General features: G+C 34.1%; 1 protein-coding gene across 4 annotated transcripts in view; it reads left to right on the top strand.

Moving 5' to 3' along the window:
- SWT1 (SWT1 RNA endoribonuclease homolog) overlaps window positions 1–19,838 on the top strand; it is a 101,274-nt gene that overhangs the window by 32,656 nt on the left and 48,780 nt on the right. For 3 of the 4 annotated variants that reach the window (XR_004297960.1, XM_032393056.1, XM_032393057.1), the window contains 5 exons: window positions 5,393–5,538; window positions 7,036–7,199; window positions 8,888–9,026; window positions 12,582–12,730; window positions 18,863–19,050. Coding sequence is in view for 3 of the 4 variants with exons in the window: in XM_032393056.1 (XP_032248947.1) it covers window positions 5,393–5,538; window positions 7,036–7,199; window positions 8,888–9,026; window positions 12,582–12,730; window positions 18,863–19,050 (786 nt within the window). In the remaining variant the exon portion in view is untranslated. The remainder of the gene's footprint in view (window positions 1–5,392; window positions 5,539–7,035; window positions 7,200–8,887; window positions 9,027–12,581; window positions 12,731–18,862; window positions 19,051–19,838) is intronic. The other variant, XM_032393058.1, reaches the window with a different exon arrangement.

The raw sequence follows: 19,838 nt of genomic DNA on the forward strand, positions 1-19,838 counted from the left end.
AAAATATTAAAAAAATTTTCATTTTAGCTGTCTTCAAAGATGATGGTATGGTGTTCTTTGGGGATTAAAGGAAATATTAAAGATTTCTGTCTCTAGGTTATTTTAAAATTATTTTTTGATCTAGGGCATAACATATCATCTTGGAGTTTGTGGAAGGCTGAAACAGCATAATTAATATGTTAATCATTTTGAATTTGATATAAGCTAAATTTGAGAGGTAATCGCTATGTAATTGTTGCTTTTTTAGTTCAACTTAGAATGAAAATTAAATTGGTGAGACTTTATCAATTCTCCATTATTTCTGCAGTCACTGTTTTGGGATTAACGGATGTAACATTTTTAGTGAAATGAAAATTTGTAGTCGGACTTTACTTTTAATTCTAGCATTATGTTCTAGGGGAGCCTGTTTTTTATTTTTATTTTTTCCTTTAAAAGGCCGGAATTGTGTCTATTGCATAAGTCCCACCTACTTATTATGAATATGCTGTTAAATGAATGATGATGATGATGATAATATTGATAATGACAGTGCTAGGAGAACCCTTCTCCAACACTATGTACTGTACCTAATTCTAAGTGCATTACTTTAAATTTACAATCCTGAGTGTGGGCCAGCAACCCTTAGTTCATATCTCTATCTCTCTTCTGAATTCTAGACTAGTATATTCATCTATTTGTTTGCTTTCTCTACTTGGATGCGTCATAGACATCTGGGACGTACCATCTCCAAAAATGAACTCTTGATTTTTTTTTCTAAACTGTTCTCCATCTGAATAAAAGGTGCCACTTTCCACCCATTTGCTAGAGCCAGAAACCTAGGAGTCATTTTTGATAACCGCTCCTCCCTCATAATCTATATCTGGTCAGTTAACGGGTCCTGTGCGATCTTTTCTTCATCTCCCCTGCCACCATCCTTTGTCTGCCATGCTATTTTTCCACTTCCTTTTTGACTCTAAGACTAATTTAGGCTCTCTGCTTCCATACTTGCTCTCCTCCATTTATTCTTCACAAAGTAATGTAATTTTTCTTTTTTAATTAAAAAAAAGTTTTATTATGGAGAATTTCAACGATAGTCAAAGTGAAGAAGAATTAATAAACTCCTAAGTATTCAGCTACAATTATCAAAATTCTCCCATTCTTCTGTTATCTATATCTATTTACTCCCTGTCCTCCCACATGATTATTTTTATAAGGTTTTTTGTGTTTGGAGGGAAAATGTACAATATTGAAATGCACAGATCTTTACTATAGGATGTTGACAACGAATATACTGGTGTAGCCCACATCCCTCTCGATACATAGAACACTTCCATCACCCCAGAAAATACTTTTATGCCCCTTTGTGCCCTTTTTCTAGTTTAAGTGGAAGCTGAGATCACTTGTTTGAGACTGCTATAAATTTACCTGTCAGCACTGTTTCAGTTGGATCCCACAAATTTTGATGTTCTATTTTTATTTTCATTCAGTTCAGTATAACTTCCCTTTGACATTTAGATATTTGTTGTTTAATTCCAAATATTTGCACATTTTCCAGTTTTTTTCTTGCTATCAATTTGTACTTTAGTTCCACTTTGATTTGAGAACATGATATGATTTCTTTTAAATTTGTTAGTTTGATTTATTGTCAAGAATATGGTCTATCTTGGTGAATGTTTTACATGCACTTAGAGAATTTATATTCTGCTTTTGTGGGTGGAGCATTCTATAAATTTCAGTTAAGTTGGTTGATAGTGTTGTTCAGGTTTTCTATAACCTTACCAATTGTCTACTTATTCTGTGATTATTGAGAGAGAAGTATTGAAATCTCTAACTATAATTCTGGGTTTGTTTAATTCTCCTTTCAGTTCTGTTTGTTTTACTTCATGTGTTATAAAAACTTTGTAGTAAGATGCATACATTTTTAGGATTGTTTAGGATTGTCTTCGGAGAACTGACCCCTTTCTCATTATATAATGTCTCTGTCTGTTCCTGAAAGTCTCCTTCGTTTAGTATTAATACTACCATTCCAGTTTTGTTTTGGTTAGTATTTATATGGTATATCCTTTCCCATCCATTTACTTTTAACCTGTGTCTTTATATGAAGGTAAGTATTTTGTGGGTGGCATATAGTTGGTACTTTATTTTTTGTCCAGTCTGACAACTTGTCTTTTTTTTTTTCTTTTGAGAGAGAGAGAGAGAGAGAGAAAGCACAAGCAGGGAGGGGCAGAGAGAGAGAGAGAATCAAGCAGGCTCCACACTCAGTGTGGAGCCCGACATGGGGCTCGATCTCACCACCCTGAGATCATGACCTGAGCCAAAATCAAGAGTCGGACACTTAACCCCACTCAGCCAGGTGCCCCACAACTTCTGTCTTTTAAGTGATGAGTTTATACCACTTACATTTAATTGGTTGGATCAAATCTGCCTTTTTGCTATTTTCTATTTGTTTCATCTGTTCTTTTTCTTTCTTGAGTTAATTGTGTATTTGTTTTATGGTGCCATTTTATCTCCATTATTGAATATTTATACCTTTTTGAAATAAATATTTTAATGGTTGCCCGGCATTTATAGTATATATCTTACTTGATCAAAGTCTACCTTCAAATAATACTTTATTGCTTCATGTTAGGTGTAAGGATCTTATAACAGTTTCTTTCTCCCATCCTTAGTGCTATCATTGTCATATATGTTACCTTTACAAAAATGATGATAAGCACGTGTTTTACTATATTTGCTTCCATCATTTGACATTTAAAGCAATTAAAAATAAGTGAATATTTTAAGTGAATATTTTATTTCCATTTTGTGCACTCTTAATTATTTTTATAGATTCAAGTTTCTGTCTGGTGTTATATTCCTTCTGCCTAAACAAATTTATTTGACATTATGTGTCTATTGGCAGTGAAATTTTTGGTTTTGTTTGTCTGATAATGTCTTTATTTCTTAATTTATTTTTGAAAGATATTTTTGCTGGATATACAGTTCTGGGTTGATTTTTTTTTTTTCCTTTCAGTATTTTAAAGAGGTCACTCCATTTTCTTCTAGTTTGTATGCTTTCTGGTGAGAAGTCTGATGTAAAAGTTATCTTTGTTCCTCTATATGTAATGTGTTTTTTTTTTTTTTTTTTACTTTCTGCTTTCAAGGGTTTTTCTTTGTCTTTTGCTTTTTTAGCAGTTTATTTTAGCAGTTTTTAGCAGATATGTCCAGGTGTTTGTGTGTGTGTGGCGCGGAGCTAGGGGGGATGGGTAGAGAAGAAGGATTTATTCTGCTTGATGTTCTCTGAGCTTCTCAGATCTCTGGTTTCCTGTCTTCAGTTTTAGATAATTTTCAGCCACCATTTCTTCAAATATTTCTTCTGCCCATTCCCTCTTTTCTCCTTCTCATATTACAGTTATACTAGAGTAGCCAGTTTCCAAGATGACCCCAATGATTCCTGCCTCCTAGTATTAATGCTCTTGTGTAGTCCCATCCTGCATTATACCAGGGTTGGTTGTACCAGTGACATACTATCACAATCAGATTAGGTTATAAAAAATTAGGATATTAAAGACTGGAACTTCCTTCTCGGGCACTCTCTTGCTTTCTCCTCTCTCAAATCACTTGTTTTGTGGAAGCAAGCTGCCATACTGTGAACAGCCCTATGGAATAGACCCGCATGGTGAGAAACTGAAGCCTCCAGCCAAGAGCCAGTGATGGACTAAGGCCTGCCAACAGCCACATGAATGAGCCAGTTAGACCTCTGAGATGGCTACAATCCTAGGCAACAGCATGTTCCAACTTTGTGAGAGACCCTGAACCAGAACCAACCAGTCAAGCTGCTCCCAGATTTCTGACTCTTAGAAGCTGTGTGAGATAATAAGTGTTTGTTTCAAGGTGCTAAGTGTTGGGATAATTTGTTATACAGCAATAGATAACTAATACAGACTGTTTGATGTCATCCCACAGCTGCTGGATTTTTTAAAAAAAACTTTTATTCTCTTTTTATTTCAGTTTGGGTAATTTCTTTTGACCTGTCTTCCAGTTTGTAATTTCTTTCCTTGCCTATGTCAGGTCTGCTGAGGACCCTGTTGAAGACATTCTTCATTTCTGTAACTGTGGCTTTTTTTTTTTTATTGCTAGCAGTTACATTTAATTTTCATGATTTTCATCTGTGCTGAAATTGCCTATCTGATTTTGCATGCTATTCACCTTTTCTATTAGAGCCTTTAATAAATTAATCAACATTATTTAAAATTCCCTATCAGATAGCTTCAACATCTGTGTGATATCAAAGTCTGGTTCTGTTGATTGCTTTGTCTCTTGGTAGCATGTTGTTTTTTTCTGGGCAGAATTTATATGCAGATTTTAGGGTTCACCTGCTCTGTGGTTTCCTCCCTTCTTCAGTTCCCCCCTTAACTTTTTGTCTGCTCTGGCCAGCTCTGAACATTGTCTTCTTACATTCCAAGTTACTGTGGCTGTGCTTTCTGTTGTAGCCATTGATGAATTAGAGAATGCCCTTGGGCAAACAGATAGACTCTTGTAGCTCTTACCAGAGCAGTACCTCTGTGTTGAGGGTGGACTTCCCTCCAGCTCCTACCTTCATTTTATTGCTCCTTAGTGCCTTCAGATAGCTTTTTTTTTTTCTTTTTTGGTCCAAATTTTCTAATCCTCATCTGTGGGAAGATTAGTCTGACCAGGCTACTCTACCGTTAACAAAAGCTGGAAGCCTGTTGGATTCCAGAACAGCAATCTGATAAACACAGATGTGATCATGTCACTTACTCACTGAATGTCTTTCCATTTATTAATGCACTTGGCTTCCTCTATAGCCACATAAACTGGTCCCATGCACTATGCTCTAATCATGCTTTCTTCTTTCAGCAAATAGCAAATTTTCACCATTTGTCTTATGCTTACTGTGAGTAAATTTGTAATTGCCTACCACATGGAAATTATTTCTCTTACTATGGCTCTCTGTTTATTTCTCTTTGGATGATCATATTCCTGTGTTCAAATCCAGCTCCCACTTACCAGGTACAGGTTTGGGCAAATTACTTAACCTCTTTACACCTCAGTTTTTCATTTGTGAAAAGGTGATAAAAATAGTACTACTCCTACCTATGAGGTTTACTGTGAGAATTGAATGGATTTTATATATATATATATATATATATATATATATAAAGTGCTTAGAACAGTGCCTGGTACCAGGAAAACACTCAATATATAATACTTACTATTTTCAAAAGCTCATATGCTGTGACTCTACTGTATATTAATTCCTTTATCTTCCTGGTTTTAAAAAAACTGTTATCCTTTGTTAATATACATGTTGAGAATCACCCACCTCTGATTAGATCCCATGTGTTTTGAGTTGCCATGTGATTTATCTTATAAAAAATAAAATATTTTTTCCTCCTAACCCCAACCTTAGGGATGATAGAAATTTGAGAAACAAAGGCCTAATAAGTGGTGTGAAGTCACTCAGTAAAGAAGAATTGAGTGCAGAGTTATTAAACTTATCTCTGAACACAGATGTATGTCATCAGCCTTGTATATCTAAGCAACAATTGAAAGCAGGTAGTATTCTTACTACAAATAATTAGAAATATATCTTTTATGTACTGACATTATTGATAACATTTGGAATTAATAGTAAATTTTCATCTTGTACATTTAAAATAACATTGAAATATTTGTTGGCACACAAATGGTTAGAAATAAATGAAAATTGAAAGAAAGAAAAAAAGAAAGAAAATTATAATGGTAATCCAAAAGACAACACAGTTAACATTATTGTCTTCTACGTATGCTTTTACAAAATAATTTGAATTTTTGTCCATACACTCGCATACATTTTTACATGTTTATAATCACCATGCACATGCTATTTTGTACCTTTAAAATAATAGTAGCTACAGGATATATACAGAAAATATTCATTCAAGGTAGAGAGAGATTTTTAGTTTCCTTTCAATATTAGTTTCCTATTCATAACCTTCTATTAATGCAATAAAAAACCAGGTAATAAGAAGAGTTTGAAATATTCTAATAATAGTTTTATTTTTAATTTTAAACTAGTAAGTAAAGATAGTACAATTGTTTTGTCTTTTTTTTTTTACCAGAATAATCTGTCCTATAGCTTGATATTTGATGGAATGTCATATTAAATTTAACATAACTTAAAAATACATTCCAAGCCTTCTCCCTGAGTTGGAAAAATATTGAAATCTTTAATATTGTATGTATTTTTTATGTATAATTATATAAAAATTCATATATATACACTATTACTACTTTTTTGACCTTTTTGGCAATAAAATTTCTTTTGTCATAATATTGAAAATGACATTTAGATGGAGGAAGAGGATTTTTAATTTATGGTTTTTCAGAGGTGTAACATGCTTTCAGTTTGTCCATTCTGTTACTATCACTTTAAGTCCTTAGTTGGTATTTGTAGAAATAAGCCACTTAATATTTTGCATTTTGCCATAAAGAAATTGCAGTTGTTTTCAGGTGTCAAAATATTAATGTTAATGAAATGATATCAATTGAAATAATAAAAACTCACTTTAAAAGGGAGGGCATAAAGGTAGTTAAACTAGAGATTTTGGTCCTTTCAAAACAATTTACTGATGTGAGCTGCAATTGGAAGAATATATTATTTTTGGAAGAAAACACACTTTGATCCATAATTCTTCATTTTCTATTATAAATTGATGCAGAGCATTCTTTTAATTTTTCCTTTTTTTTGAGAATAATAAAACTAAAATTATGGTTAAAATATTACACATTTCCTAATTATCTATTTTAGTAAAAATATTCTGTTGCCTTTTGTCAAAAAGAAAGCATTTGCTAATGTGATATGTTTATGTTGCTTTCAAAACAACTTTTCTATAGATACATGTTTCTAAATACTGTTTAAAAAGGAAAGTATTGGTTTGGTTTCTGTGTAATTTAAATACTAATTATATACATAAAATGTTTATTATTTATGGCCAAATACTAGTTATATATGTAAAATATTTACTATTCTATTGGTGTCTTAAATAAAGCCTATAACTATTTGTTTTAAAGAAGCAACACTGTTAGAAGAGAGCTATGAGGAAGAATCTGCACATTCTGGACTACCCATTATACTTGAAAGCATTGTATCTGATCTTGAAAAATCTCTTGGAACAGCTTTATCTTCAATATTAGAAACAGAAATGAAAATTGCTTTTGGAAATCTTTGGATGGAGGTGATAATTTCAACTCTATTAGTTGAAAATTTCTGTTTCACTGCTAAAGATTTATGACCTTATCTTAGGAAATATGACTTGTATAAAAAATGTGTAAGCTTCATTGTGATAATCTCTATCCCATTTACTTTTTTTCTTACAGTTTTTGAAAGAACTTCTTGAACATTAAATGGTGGACATTTCCTAAAGATTAGAAATGATATTTTATCATTCATTTTTTTTCAATGAACAAGTATTTATTAGGTATTTACTGTGTGTCAGACACATTGCCCCCATGGAGCTCAATTTGAATTCAGAAAAACTTCTGTCTTCTGTAGTTTATTTGAATTAGAATGTCTAGTACAGGGAATTCCCATAGCAATATATATTCAGAAAAAGAAGTGTATATTTTGGCTTATGTTATATAAATGTGAGAATCAAAGTATAAAAATGATCATTATTAGCAAGATAGTTTATATTTTCTAGATTAATATCTTTTTTAAAAAATTTTATTTATTTATTTGACAGAGAGAGAGAGACAGCGAGAGCAGGAACACAAGTAGGGGGAGTGGGAGAGGGCGAAGCAGGCTCCCCGCTGAGCAGGGAGCCCGATGTGGGGCTCTATCCCAGGACCCTGGGACCATGACCCGAGCTGAAGGCAGACGCCCAGTGACTGAGCCACCCAGGCACCCCCTAGATTCATATCTTTTCTGCAATCAGTAAAATACCACATTTGGCAATAGTGGTCTTTTTAGTTTAGTTAATGTTTGTTTGCTGTTCGTATCTATAGCCAGGAGAAATATTATATCCCCCTCAATTGTAGATTGTATTTATACCAGATATTCAGTGAGATTCTAATACTTGTCAATATGATGTATTTGCTGCTTGATTATATTATATTATTAAGTACTGAACCAAGTACTTAATGATGAGAAATGATCAGAAGATTCTAGGAGGGTTGACTTAAATTGGATGTTTTATAATAGAGTCTACGAAAGTCATTGCATATGAATGATTCAGAACAGGATGTGCTGACATCTTTAGTACTAACTGATTAATCTCCTTTATAAACATGTCTTTATAAGAGTGTAGCCAGTGTTATGGTAGTTGACATCTTTTTTCTATATAGATTTTCCTGCACCTATATGAAATAATTAGATTGATTTCTTCCTAGAATTGACTACATTGGGAAGTAAATTGACCACCTTTCCTGATTAAAACTATGCTCTCCTGATTAAAACAGTGCTTTTGCTTTGTGTATATAGTTTCTGAAACTATGAGGATTAATACCAATATGAATTTTACAAAAATAATTTGCAATGGAATTAGCAGTTTAAGATTATGATTGGCTTTTAATAAAACATCTTTTAATTTAAAAAGAATTCAACTAGGGGCGCCTAGGTGGCTCAGTTGTTAAGCATCTGCCTTCGGCTCAGGTCATGATCCCAGGGTTCTGGGATCGAGCCCCGCATCGGGCTCCTTGCTCTGCGGGAAGCCTGCTTCTCCCTCTCCCACTCCCCCTGCTTGTGTTCCCTCTCTCGCTGTGTCTCTCGCTGTCAAATAAATAAATAAAATCTTTAAAAAAAAAAAAGAATTCAACTAACTGTATTTTGCCCAGAAATAAATGTAGGAATGCCTAAATAGGTACTTTTTAATAATAGGAATAATAAATAATTAGTAGGTGGTAATTTTTTCTAAATACTTTTTAGATGCTGTACTTGAAACCACCATGGACTCTAATTCATTTATTACAGTGCTTTAGAAAACATTGGTTGGCTGTATTTGGATTAGTTATGGAGAAGAACTTGCTTTTAACCGTTGAGAGCCTATATGAAAATCTCTGTAAAGGTATGGATTTTTTATTTTGTCTTTAGCAGTGTTGTGTTAAAGTCAGGCTAGCTGATATATTCCATGGAATGTGAAGATGAATTAATAAGAAATTGGTCAATTATTTTTTAAATAATTTACACTTCTGATTTTTAAAGGGAGTTTGTGACAGCTGCATGAATGGATGCAGTTCACAGAGCTTATGACCATTAATGGATCACTGTTGATGTTCCTGGACATAGTGAATATCTCATGTTTTATAATGTTTGAAAACTTTTAAAACCATATTTTACAGTGTATCAGGTGTGCAATAAAATTTAGATTTTTAAAAATTTCTTGCTGTGTTTAACACACAAATTCTGACCACATTTCATGTACTAATTTTAGAAATAGCATATCAAAGTATCTATCTAAAATATATGGTTAGGGAATAGGAAATGTTTGTCTTTGGGGCATAGTGCATTCTAAAGAACTGGAAGAGACTATAGTCAACCACTTAGTTGGTGGTTTTTAACAAAGTCATGTTGCATAGAACCTTCTTGAAGTGCTTCTGGAGCTGCCATGGATTGGAAATGGAAGGATTGATGGGGAGCCTGGAAAGTTGGTGGGCCTACCTATGGAACCTCAAACCTAACTTTAGCTGTGCAGTTTTCTTTTATCATTTTATGTATGGAGATTCCATATAGGCCTTGGAAAAAAAGTTTCTCTTTAAGAAGAAAGAGATGGGAAAAGCACTGATTGAATATTATGAAAGCCCATGTTCTATAATTAGATTAACTAGCCCTGAGAGGGTAAGGGATTTGTCCAAAGTCAGGCAAGTAGATTTTGCTTGCTGTACCTTTAAGACGCAAAGTATATGTAACAATTATTAGGATGTTCAATTGGTCCTTGACTTTTTTGAACTTCTAACATGAAATGATCTGTTTATTATTTTATGTATTAGTTATATCCTGTCTACTTTTGAAAAATAACTGTGAGTATGAGAGGGCCATTAAGTAAGAACTTGAGCACAAGATGGTTAAGCCAATTTTAAAGTCACAAGAGCCAGGTAATGAAGAATAAGAAAGATAATTTTACCATAAAACATGTGCAAACAATTATTATAAAACTTGAACACGGATTTTAACACTAAGCATCCTGGAAGCTAAAACAAAACAAAAATAGAAACATATTCTATGGGAGGTATACCATAACTCTCTCTCTTTCCCTTGAAATGTAAACTTTTGGAAAATGTTTTGTATCTTTGAAAATTACTTCGGGATTTAAAGCACCTGGTTCGGTGCCTTATGACTTTTAAAAGTTGCCAATTTTTAAAATAAAGACATTTTCCAGGCATTATCTTTAACTATAGAAGTTATTTATAAGTAGTATTATATAAGACGTGGAACAACCTGTTGGATGCATCTTCAAAGCACTTTTACAAGGTATATAGAAACATTTTCCATATCTTGAATGGAAGCATAATTTAGTTGGTTCTATCAAAAGAGAAAGTCCATAAATCATGTATGATCTTGAACAAGATTTAGTTTTAAAAATGGCGTATCTAGTTGCCATCCTCCATTTTTCTCTTTTTCCAGGGGTGGGCAGTGTTTGTCTTTTGCAAACGGCTTAAGAGGTCGTAGGCAGCAGCTCTAACTGGGAATAGGACAGAAGTGAAGAGATGGTGACTCTTCCTTTTGCTAAAAAATCATTTTTGGAATCATTGTGTACATAGTTTATTGATCCTTGGTCTAGAAGAATCTGATGCCTAATGTTTACTGACTTGTAAAGAATATATAATAGAATTGTAAAAGTGCCTTCTGCCCTAAAGTAATTTCGAATTAGAAAAATCAGTTTATGATTTTGTTTACTGTCTTTTAATAGTATCCTCCGCTGTTGAATTATGCATATGTGTTTATCTTCACTATCCCAAAGAATAGATTCTTAGATCAATTCATAGAAAATTGTGTGGAAAATGATTAGTAGCTTTTTTTGATTTTGTTATCCATATTAACTTTAAGTGATTATTGACCTTATATAAGCATTAAAGTATTTCAACCATGTAGGTTTCTTTTTATGTTGTGTCTAGGTACTGAATTTATCATTGTTATTTCCCTTTAGCACATAATCTTAGTAAAGACTTCTTGTAAGACACAAATCAGATGATTAATTCAAGGATATAAGCCCTATTGTACATTGCATTGGAGAAGCACCTTAAGAGAAGTTGTGCCCAATTTCTCCTCTTTAGGATATTTACTGGGGTTCATCAAATCTACATTCTATCCTATGTGTAGCATCTCTTACCTGTCTTTTTCCACAGGAATTTAAACTAGTCATTGAATTTAAAAATAAGTGCTTCGTAAGGAAATACACTTTTCTCTGTTTGTTAAAGGGGAAGCCAGAATCCTGACTATAGCCATCACATTAGATTAGAATTTCTGAATATTGTATAATTAATTACTAAAATCTACTTTTGATTCTCATATGACCTTTCAGTATTTCTAAGCAAATACTTGTATAAGTGATAGAGTTTTTTAAACTGTAAGTACCAATGAAAAACCATGCTGGTGTTTCAGAATATAACAGAGTCTCTGAAACTGTGAACATTAAAAGAAAATAAAACAGGGCGCCTGGGTGGCTCAGTGGTTATGTGTTTGCGTTTGGCTCAGGTCATGATCCTGGGGTCCTGGGATCGAACTCCACATGGAGCCTGCTTCTACCTCTCGCTCTGCTGCTCTCCTTGCTTGTGCATGTGCTCTCTGTCAAATAAATAAATAAATAAAATCTTAAAAAAAAATAAAACAAACACATTGTAGCACAGTTATTTTAAATGCCTTTGAAAACTATTATATGGCACTCTATCCTAATAATGGAAAGATTTCTTCTGTTCTGAGCTTTGGTGACATTAGAAATTTGCTTAACTTCATTGTTCATAACTTTTTCAAATCTTTGAAATTGTTGTCACCGCCTCTCCTAATTGGTTTGAGAATTTAATGTAAGTAATTTTAGTTGAAAGAAAATTGTTATACCTTTAAATTATTTTTTGTAGTTTAACTCACTTTGCTAATTTATAAGGAAAAAATTCTGCTAGCTTGTCTTGTCCACAGCTCACTGTTACCCAAATTATTTATATTTTTGCTAAAGTTGTGTTCAGAGAGAGGAAACATTATTTTCAACAAATCTAGTATTACATTTGATGTAATGGAATTTGAAGGCAAATCACTACACGATTAACTGAGTTGGTTATGGGAGGTACTGCATGTAACTTACATGCTTCCCACCAAATGACTTTTCTGATGCCTCCATAGTCATCTGTATATGAAACAAAATCAGTCTTGCAAATCTGTTGTTTAACTTGTTTGGTAATTCTCTCTTTTCTGAAGAATACAGAGTACCTGAATCCACTCCAAGAGCATTGTCTTTAGCTAAATTTAATTGTAATGCTTTTTACACCACAGAAAAATTAGGAGTGGTGTGTAGGTATAAATGTGTACTTTTCTTAAATTTCATAATTAACATTAGATTGGTTTTCCAAAGACATTTTTGTGTTGAATACTCATTCTTACCAATTTTTTCCTTCTTAATTTCTCTTACCAGCTAACAGTGCAGTGGATTTTACAACAGTGAAATTTCTGCTTCAGGATTCTAAAAGTTTGTTACATGCTTTCAGTACACGGTCAAATTATGATGGTGTTCTTCCACAGGCCTTTGCTCAAGTCAGTGAACTACTCCAAACCTTTACAGAGGTAAGATACCTTTGGAATGCCATTTAGAGGAGCTAATCCCATATGTTCTAAAAATATATTAGCAGAGGGCGCCTGGGTGGCTCAGCCGTTTAGCGTCTGCCTTCGGCTCAGGTCATGATCCCAGGGTCCTGGGATCGAGCCCCACATCAGGCTCCTTGCTCAGCAGGGAAGCCTGCTTCTCCCTCTCCCACTCCCCGTGCTTGTGTTCCCTCTCTCGCTGTCTGTCTCTCTCTGTCAAAAAATAAATTAAAAAAATCTTAAAAAAAAATAAAAAAATATATGTTAGACAAGAGAGGTAAAGGATATTTTAATTCTAACTTATTTCAACACATGAATGGCATTAAGTGATTATTAAGTGAATTGAAGAGAAAGTAAGCAATTCTTATTGCAAGTTATAAAACACATCCTCTTATGGAAGCACTGTCACAGAAGTTGTTGGAATTTTATATCGTTTCATTTATGGATGGAAGCAAGCTGTGCCTTGTCGTTTGACTACTTATTTCCCAGTGCCCCAGATCAGTGGATCACAACATCCATCAGAATACTTGGGAAGTTTTTTTTTTTTTTAAAGATGCAGATGCCAAGCCCCTCTCAAACCTTATTGAATCAAGCTTCTGGCCCAGTAATATTGTTCTTTTTCACTTTTTATTTTGAAATAATTTCAAACTTACAGAAAAGTTGCTAGAAGAGTTCAAACAATTCTGATATATATCCTTTACCCAGAGTCTCCAGTGTTACCATTTTTTCACATTTCTTTATTGTTTTGCCTGCCTACCTATCTACCTACTTATCTGTCCACATTTTTTTTTCTGAACTATTTAAGAGTATGTTGCAGGTATGATCCCCCTTTACCCCTAAATACTTCCATATATATTTCCTAAAGAACAAGGATATGTTACATAACTAATATAATTAATCAGGGAATTAGTATTGGTATAATACAATTATTTAATCTGTAGACCTTATTCAGACTTTGGCAACTGATGTACCAGTTTTTTAACAATCTCCCCCATGTGACCCTTATGCAGTCAGCCTAGCACTGATGCCTTTTGACCTCTTTTAAATTAACTGTGTAAGTTTTGTCTCTGGGAATACTCTATTTCTGCAGGCTTCTACTTTCAAATCTAGAAAATTCTGGGAGTTTTATGTGTCAGAAACAGCTCAAAAAATTCAGTATCACAATTATTAGATAAGACATTAATGGTACTTTCATCTGACATATATATATCATATTCTTTTTTTTTCTTTCTGAGTTATGGAGTTGACCAGGTTTTTCTCAGTGTTGTTTTGTGGTCACATAGGTCCTACTACCTATGAAGTAATGAAAGGATTAGATGATACTAAACTTCGTCATAGCTGGTAGGGAAAGAACTTACTTGCTTAAGAAAGTATCTCATGAAGTAAAAGAAGCATCTCTTTTTATAAACTATGAAGAAATATGTGATAACTCCTGCTGGAAGAATTGATTTAAGGGGTGAAATGATCTTTTGGGTTAAGATGACTAAAACCTTGGTAGTTGTATTTTTCCATGGCAAATGTGACTTTGAGAACTATCTGTAGGATAGAATGGACCTGGGTATTTAGGGGATTGCAGCTTGGGTCTGTACTTGAATTGTGTAGGGAACAATATATTATTCTTTCCCATCACAGAATTGAACCCTAAACCCCATCTTTAGTGAAACAAACATAGTAAACAAGATGGAAAATTCAGGTTACTCACAGGCTTATCAGTCTTTGAATTAAGATTATTGAAAATAAAAAAAATTAGGATTGATTGTGATAAAAATAACAATGAATGTCCAGTTTTAAGGTCCTTTCATCAATTGGAAACGAAGAGATAGGAGTTACCATGAAAATGTGGCATTAAAATTTAGTGTTATCGATAATGGTATGCCTACTATATGTTGTCCACTGAGTATTTAAAAATATGAATTGTTGGGGTGCCTGGGTGACTCAGTCGTTAAGTGTCTGCCTTCGGCTCAGGTCATGATCCCAGGTCCTGGGATCGAGCCCCGCGTGGGGCTCCCTGCTCCGCGGGAAGCCTGCTTCTCCCTCTCCCGCTCCCACTGCTTGTGTTCCTACTCTCGCTATGTCTCTCTGTCAAATAAATAAAATCTTTAAAAAAATAAATAAATAAAAATAAAAATATGAATTGTTATTTATTCCTGGATCCTTATTTTCCAGTTGCTACATTAGCAAGAGATTCATGAAGGCCATTGACGAAGAATCTGCATCCTCATTAGTGCTTCTCCCTCAATACCTGGCATTAGTGTGATTGCTGGAAACAACCTCTGTTGTTTCCATGATTAGAGCTCTGAAGTGTTGCTCCTTTATTTTCATATTAGAAGCAGTTCATTGTCTAAGTCAGCCAGGAACTTTGAGATTTAGCTTGGGCTTTTAAAATACTTTCAGGGGCGCCTGGGTGGCTCAGATGGTTAAGCGTCTGCCTTTGGCTCAGGTCATGATCCCAGGGTCCTGGGATCGAGCCCCATGTCGGGCTCCCTGCTCAGCGGGGAGCCTGCTTCTCTCTCTCTCTCTGCTGCTGCTCCCCTTGCTTGTGCTCTCTCTCTCTCTGTATCTCTGTGTCTCAAATGAATAAATAAAATCTAAAAAAAATAAAATTCACTTTCAGTAGGAGTCGTTTTATAGAATGCATTAGATATGGTATATGACCTAAATACTTAGTCCTGTCTTAGTAACTTGAGCAACAAATAGATTACCTCCAGGGATAGGGTATCTAAATATAGTAACTGTTAAAAAAAAAAAAGAAAGAAAGCCCCCAAACTTAATTTACCAAGTGTAGAAAATCAGGAAAAGAGGAATATTCACTTGTTTACTTCTGAAAAGGCTTGTGAGAAAACAAAACGGAGAGTTAACCAAAATGATCATTTTCCAGATTTTTATATAAATGGGATAGGAACAGAAAAAGGATACATACATTTTTCTTTGATAAGCCTTCCAACCAAAAAAATAAGACTTGCTCTGCCAGGATGATAGAATAATTAAAGTCCGTCTTATTAATAAACTTTAGACCTATATGCCCGAGGATCCCCATCCTGACTAGTTTTGTTTTGTTTTTTTTTTAAGTTTTTTGTTTTGTTTTGGTTTTAGAGACAGAATGGGGTAAGGGAGCAGAGGGAAAAGGAGAGAATCTTAAGCAGACTCCTAACTCAGCATGGAGCCTGACATGGGGCTTGATCTCACGATCCTGAGATCATGACCTGAGCAGAAATCAAGAGTCAGATGCTCAACCAACTGAGCCACCCAGGTGCCCCTGACTAGCTGTGTTTTTAACCTCTGGTTATTTAACCTCTCTGAGCCTAATTTCTTCTTTTGTAAAATGAGTATAATAATCTGTGCCTCAGAACTGTCATGAGAATTAAATAAATTAGTATTTGTAAAGCACTTAGTGCCTGGCACTAGTACGTGCTATGTAGGTGTTCAATAAAGAAGTCCATCTGCATAGTTGCATACACTGATATTTGAGAGCTGAGGAAAAGAGGCAGTATGTGGTGATTAAAAAAATATATCTCAGGGGCGCCTGGGTGGCCCAGATGGTTAAGTGTCTGCCTTCGGCTCAGGTCATGATCCCAGGGTCCTGGGATCAAGCCCCACATCAGGCTCCTGGCTCAGCAGGGAGCCTCCTTCTCCCTCTCCCTCTCCCCCTCTTCATGCTCTCTCTCTCTCCGTATCTCTGTGTCTCAAATGAATAAATAAAATCTTTAAAAAAAAAGAATATATCTCAGAACAAAATATGTCTTTCCATCCATGTATATTTGTTAATAGGCAAAAACAAGAGGAATAACTTTCTTTCCTCCTGCCCGCAAAGATAGAAAAGGGTAATATTTACTTTTATTGTTGGAGAGAGATCATAACCCCATTCAGAATCAGATTGCTGAAGGTCAAGTTCTGTTTATGAGTCTTACCAGCTGTGTGACCTTGCATGAGTTATTTACCCTTTCTATGTCTGTTATAAAATATGGATAATCATAGTAACTGTTTCATAGGGCAGTTGTGAGGATTAAATGAGCTAATAGATACAAAGTTCTTAGAAAGTTCCTATGAGTTAAGAAATGCTTAATAAATATTAACTATTACTACTAATAGTGTTGGAAATTTTTTATTTTTTAATAAACCTGAAACTAACAACCCATGAGCTAACTTGAAATCATACTGTTATCAACTGTTGTCAACAAGGAAGCCTAGAGAAATGGAATGATTTTATTTAAGTTCACAAAGAAGTTACAGTAGAGCCAAGACAAAAAAAACCCCAAGTTTTTAAAGTCATAAAGTTTTTTTTCATTCTATCAGAATTTTTTTTCCACTTAAGTTAATATTTTACCCCAAGGTGATTTTTTAAAAAAAATTATTTGAATCAATAGTATAGCTCTTATACTCTGCTGAGTATCTTTATTTATCAATATTTAAAATATGCTCAGGTCTGTATTCTTAAATACTTGTTATTGGTCGTGGTTTTTACTGCCCTAACTCCTTCCAGCAACTACCAAACTTCTTAAAGAGCAGTCTATAACCCTTGTTTCCATTTCTTCACTCACTTCTTCCTTAATCCTTTACAAGTAGAATTCTACCTCCACACGCTGTTAAGTGAATTAGGTTATCATTGATCAAATCCATGATCAAATCCACCCTTTTTCTCCCTCTTTCTAATTTCTTAGCCTTTTTCAACCCGATGTTGTCCACTCTCTCTTTCCTGAAACTTAACCTCTTTTGGCTTCTCTTGTGTTCGAATACTTCTGACTCTTCTTATGTCTTGTTGGTCTCTTTCTTCCTTCTCCTTCCCCCCTTTCCTCCTTCAATTTGTCTACCCTTTATGTTCCTCTTTTTTTTTTTTTTTTTGCTATTTTCTTTCCTAACAATCTCCTCTACCTCTGAGGTTTGTCTGCATGGGAATGATTCCCAGCTGTATCTTTTAAGCTATAGCTCTGAGTATCCAGTTACCTGCTAGATATCTTTACCTAAATATCTTTTTATTCTTTACAGTTGACATTCTGAACACAAACTTGTGTCTGTTTCTCCTCTCTTCCATAACCAGCCTTTCTTCTTGGCTTTTACTACAGGTGGCCGTAAAATCCAGAAATGTAGATAAATATACATTAAATGCCTTACCGCTATTACATTATAATACATGATACGTTCAGTGCGTTGCTTCTCATCAGCAAGGCAGCATAATATGAAGTGCTGTTTAAGATTGCAATGAATGCGGCACATTTTAAAAAGCATTTTCATCACTTTCTGCACATGTATTTGAGATGTGATGTTTTTAAGTGTTTGTGTTTATGTGTTTGACTATTACCAAATAAAACTGTGTCTTTACTTTCCTTTGGAGAAGTAAATCAAGGGGGTTTGATCTATTTTTACCTTATGGACCCTGTATATTTCTATTATTTGTGCCGTTATTCTCCTAGGCATCCAGATTAAAAAAATCTTAGAGTCTCCCTCATTCCCTGAATCTAGACTTTGGCTAAGTCTTTTAAAATATTTCTTGCATACATTTTTTTCTTTTTCTTTTTATTCTACTGCCTTTTCCTACCTAATTCAAGTTCTCAGGACTACTCTCCTGGATTATTTCAGTAGCCTTCTAGACATCTTGCCTCTCTTTTGTTCTGGTTTGTCTTAGAGTACGGTTCTGGATCTATCACTTCCTAAGTTAGAAACCTTCAGTGGTTTCTTCAATGGCAAAAGGTTTACATTCTATCTTGTTGGTTTGTTTTTTTTTTAATAACCCTTTGCAATCTCATTCTTGTTAATGGATTGTAGGGTACTTGGAGGCTTGATTCCACATATTTATCATTGTATCCTAGGTGTTCTCTGTCTTATTTAATACCATATGTGGAGAAGTGTCCAAACAGTATTCTTAAATTGATATTAGCATGTTAGCTAAGAAAGATCACTATAATAAATACATTGGAAATATTGTTTGATATAAATGGGAAAGGAAAATATTTTTTTTTTTTTAGCTCTGATGCTTTTCTGGGAATATTCTGTACATAATCAAGGACAAAGAATATTCAGCACTTCTTGGACAGCTAGAACATTGTAAGCACAATTGGTATTCTGTTTCTCTCACTAGTGAAGGACTAGCTGAAATTTGTGTAATTCTTATTTTCCCAGGTCAAGGCAAAACTTAAGCAAAATCCTTCAGAAACTACAGTGGGTAAAAAGCAAGAAGATATTTTTTTAATGAAGTCTAATAACCAAGAAATCACCATTTTCTCAGGTTCTCATCTTCCCCAACCCAACAGACATCAAGAAATCTGGTCTATCCTAGAGAATGTTTGGATTACGTTATATCAGAACAGGTACTAAATTTCCAAGAATTTTTGAATTCTGGGCTTTTCCATCATTACTGTTATTCATTAAACAGTTAGTGTTTGGGTTGTGAGTTTAATATATTAGATTATCTTACTGAGGGCCTTTTATCAAATTGGTGCCTTAGAAACAGTGATGCTTAAACAAGGGTGTAATCAGATTTATCGCGAGTGTTTTAAAAATATATTTGCCTAGGCTCTATCCCTAGAAATTCTGATTCAATAGATCTGAGGTGACACTGAGATAGTGCATTAAAAAAAAAAAAATCTCTCCAGGTGATTCAGATGTGAAACCTTCATGAGCAGTATTTCCCATGTATGTCAAAACCAATGAAAGCCACCTAGATTGGCTAAACAAATTAGGACACAAAGCCTTAATAAAATTTAAAATAATCTAAGAAAAGGTCATTTTGGATTAAGGAAAATTCATGTAAGACTTTTTAAAAAGAAAGATAAATACTTTTATTTAAAAGGAAGAAATGCTTTTATTCCTTTGATACACATAAAAGTACTACGTTTCTGGTAAAATGAAAAGATAGAGACTATTTGTGAGTAGTTCTTTAAATGATGCTGGAGTAACTTAAAAAAATAATTTAAGATAACTGATTTTAAAGTAGGCCAACCCTCCCTCCTGTACTTTTTCCCAAGCCCATAATCTTTGTATAATTTTAAATATATATTTGCGGGTCATGATAGATGCTTTTTAGTATGATTTTGGTTCAAGGGCCCAGTATCACTGTTATTTTGGATTAAGATCATCTGTTCTAGCAGCAAAGAAA

Source organism: Phoca vitulina, unplaced genomic scaffold (genome assembly GCF_004348235.1).
Source record: "Phoca vitulina isolate PV1807 unplaced genomic scaffold, GSC_HSeal_1.0 scaffold71, whole genome shotgun sequence".
NCBI classification, from domain to species: domain Eukaryota; kingdom Metazoa; phylum Chordata; class Mammalia; order Carnivora; family Phocidae; genus Phoca; species Phoca vitulina.